We start from the raw sequence: 1826 nt of genomic DNA, 5'->3' as shown, positions 1-1826 counted from the left end.
TTTTGTGGTTTTTTTGGCCGATCTTTAGACAGGCTGCCCTACCCCTATACCATACCTTCAATATATCACCTTCATGTCTTGATGAGAGGCAGTTAATCATCTATGTTTGCCTCTACATCGACTTAAAGGACTGTCGTGTATACGTTCTGGTGCGGAGTCGTAACTTTTCCATTTTTTCACATAGCAAGGCGAAGGACACGTCCGTGTCCCCTGGACCCAAGTTTGAGAGATCAGCCATTGTGGATGTATTCTCGGTAAAATAACAGTAGTATATGCTGTGTCTTATTCAAAATATTACGTCAAATAACTGTATGAAGATGTCGTATTCAAAATATTACGCAAAATGATAATGTATATATAGCGGTACGCTATATCTTATTCAAAATATTTCAGTAATATCTTTGTATAGTAATATTTTAGTGAAGGTACAAATGTGTGTGTTGACGAGTGCAAAGCTGAACTCTTTATAGGCAAACTGGAACGAAAGTGTATTGACCGTATTAAACATGGCGCCGAGGCTGAGTGTAGGTGCTGGCGTTGGTGTTGGGTGGTTTTAGTGATGATGATGATGATGATGATTATTACTGTGATATGATGATGATGATTACTGTGACATAATGATGATTAATATGACATGATGATGATGATTACTATGACATGATGATGATGATGATTACTATGACATGATGATGATGATTACTATGACATGATGATGATGATTACTATGACATGATGATGATGATTACTATGACATGATGATGATGATTACTATGACATGATGATGATTACTATGACATGATGATGATGATTACTATGACATGATGATGATGATTACTATGACATGATGATGATGATTACTATGACATGATGATGATGATTACTATGACATGATGATGATTACTATGACATGATGATGATTACTATGACATGATGATGATTACTATGACATGATGATGATGATGATTACTATGACATGATGATGATGATTACTATGACATGATGATGATGATTACTATGACATGATGATGATTACTATGACATGATGATGATGATTACTATGACATGATGATGATGATTACTATGACATGATGATGATGATTACTATGACATAATGATGATTACTATGACATAATGATGATTACTATGACTGTTTATTATTATTACTATTATTATTATTATTATTACTATGACATGATGATGATTACTATGACATGATGATGATTACTATGACATGATGATGATGATGATTACTATGACTCTTTATTATTATTATTATTATTATTATTATTATTATGACTGATGATGATGATGATTACTATGACTGTTCATTATTATTATTATTATTATTATTATGACTGATGATGATGATTACTATGACGTGATGATGACAGTGTCCGATGATGATTGATGAAGAAGTGCTATGACAAGGGTGTGAAATAAGCCGCCAAAAGGTGAACTTACCGGCCAAGTTAGAGTAGCAGGGATATAGTCAGCATTATTTGCACTAGAATATGCCATTATATTTATTTTCACATATTTGCACTAGAATATGCTGTTATACTCACATATTTGCACTAGAATATGCTGTTATACTCAGTTATTTTGACATATTTGCACTAGAATATGCTGTCATACTCATTTATTTTCACATATTTGCACTAGAATATGCTGTTATACTCACATATTTGCACTTGAATATGCTGTTATACTCACATATTTGCACTTGAATATGCTGTTATACTCACATATCTGCAGTAGAATATGCTGTTATACTCACATATTTGCACTAGAATATGCTGTTATACTCAGCTATTTTCACATATTTG

At 32.5% G+C, this 1826-nt stretch overlaps 1 protein-coding gene across 1 annotated transcript in view; it reads right to left on the bottom strand.

The window, feature by feature from the left end:
- The window catches only part of LOC145396217 (putative serine/threonine-protein kinase fnkB), a 498-nt gene extending 398 nt beyond the window's left edge, over positions 1-100 (bottom strand). Inside the window, exon 1 of the mRNA XM_080269652.1 lies at positions 1-100. This exon is cut by the window's left edge and continues 398 nt beyond it. Coding sequence (XP_080125778.1) covers positions 1-100 — 100 coding nt within the window.
- Positions 101-1826: the final 1726 nt, after the last annotated feature.

This window comes from Coenobita brevimanus, chromosome 35, assembly GCF_032717465.1.
Source record: "Coenobita brevimanus isolate Jiangsu-jjx chromosome 35, ASM3271746v2, whole genome shotgun sequence".
Taxonomy (NCBI): domain Eukaryota; kingdom Metazoa; phylum Arthropoda; class Malacostraca; order Decapoda; family Coenobitidae; genus Coenobita; species Coenobita brevimanus.
The sequence above is the reverse complement of the archived record's forward strand: the minus strand, read 5'-3'. Positions and strand labels throughout refer to the sequence as shown.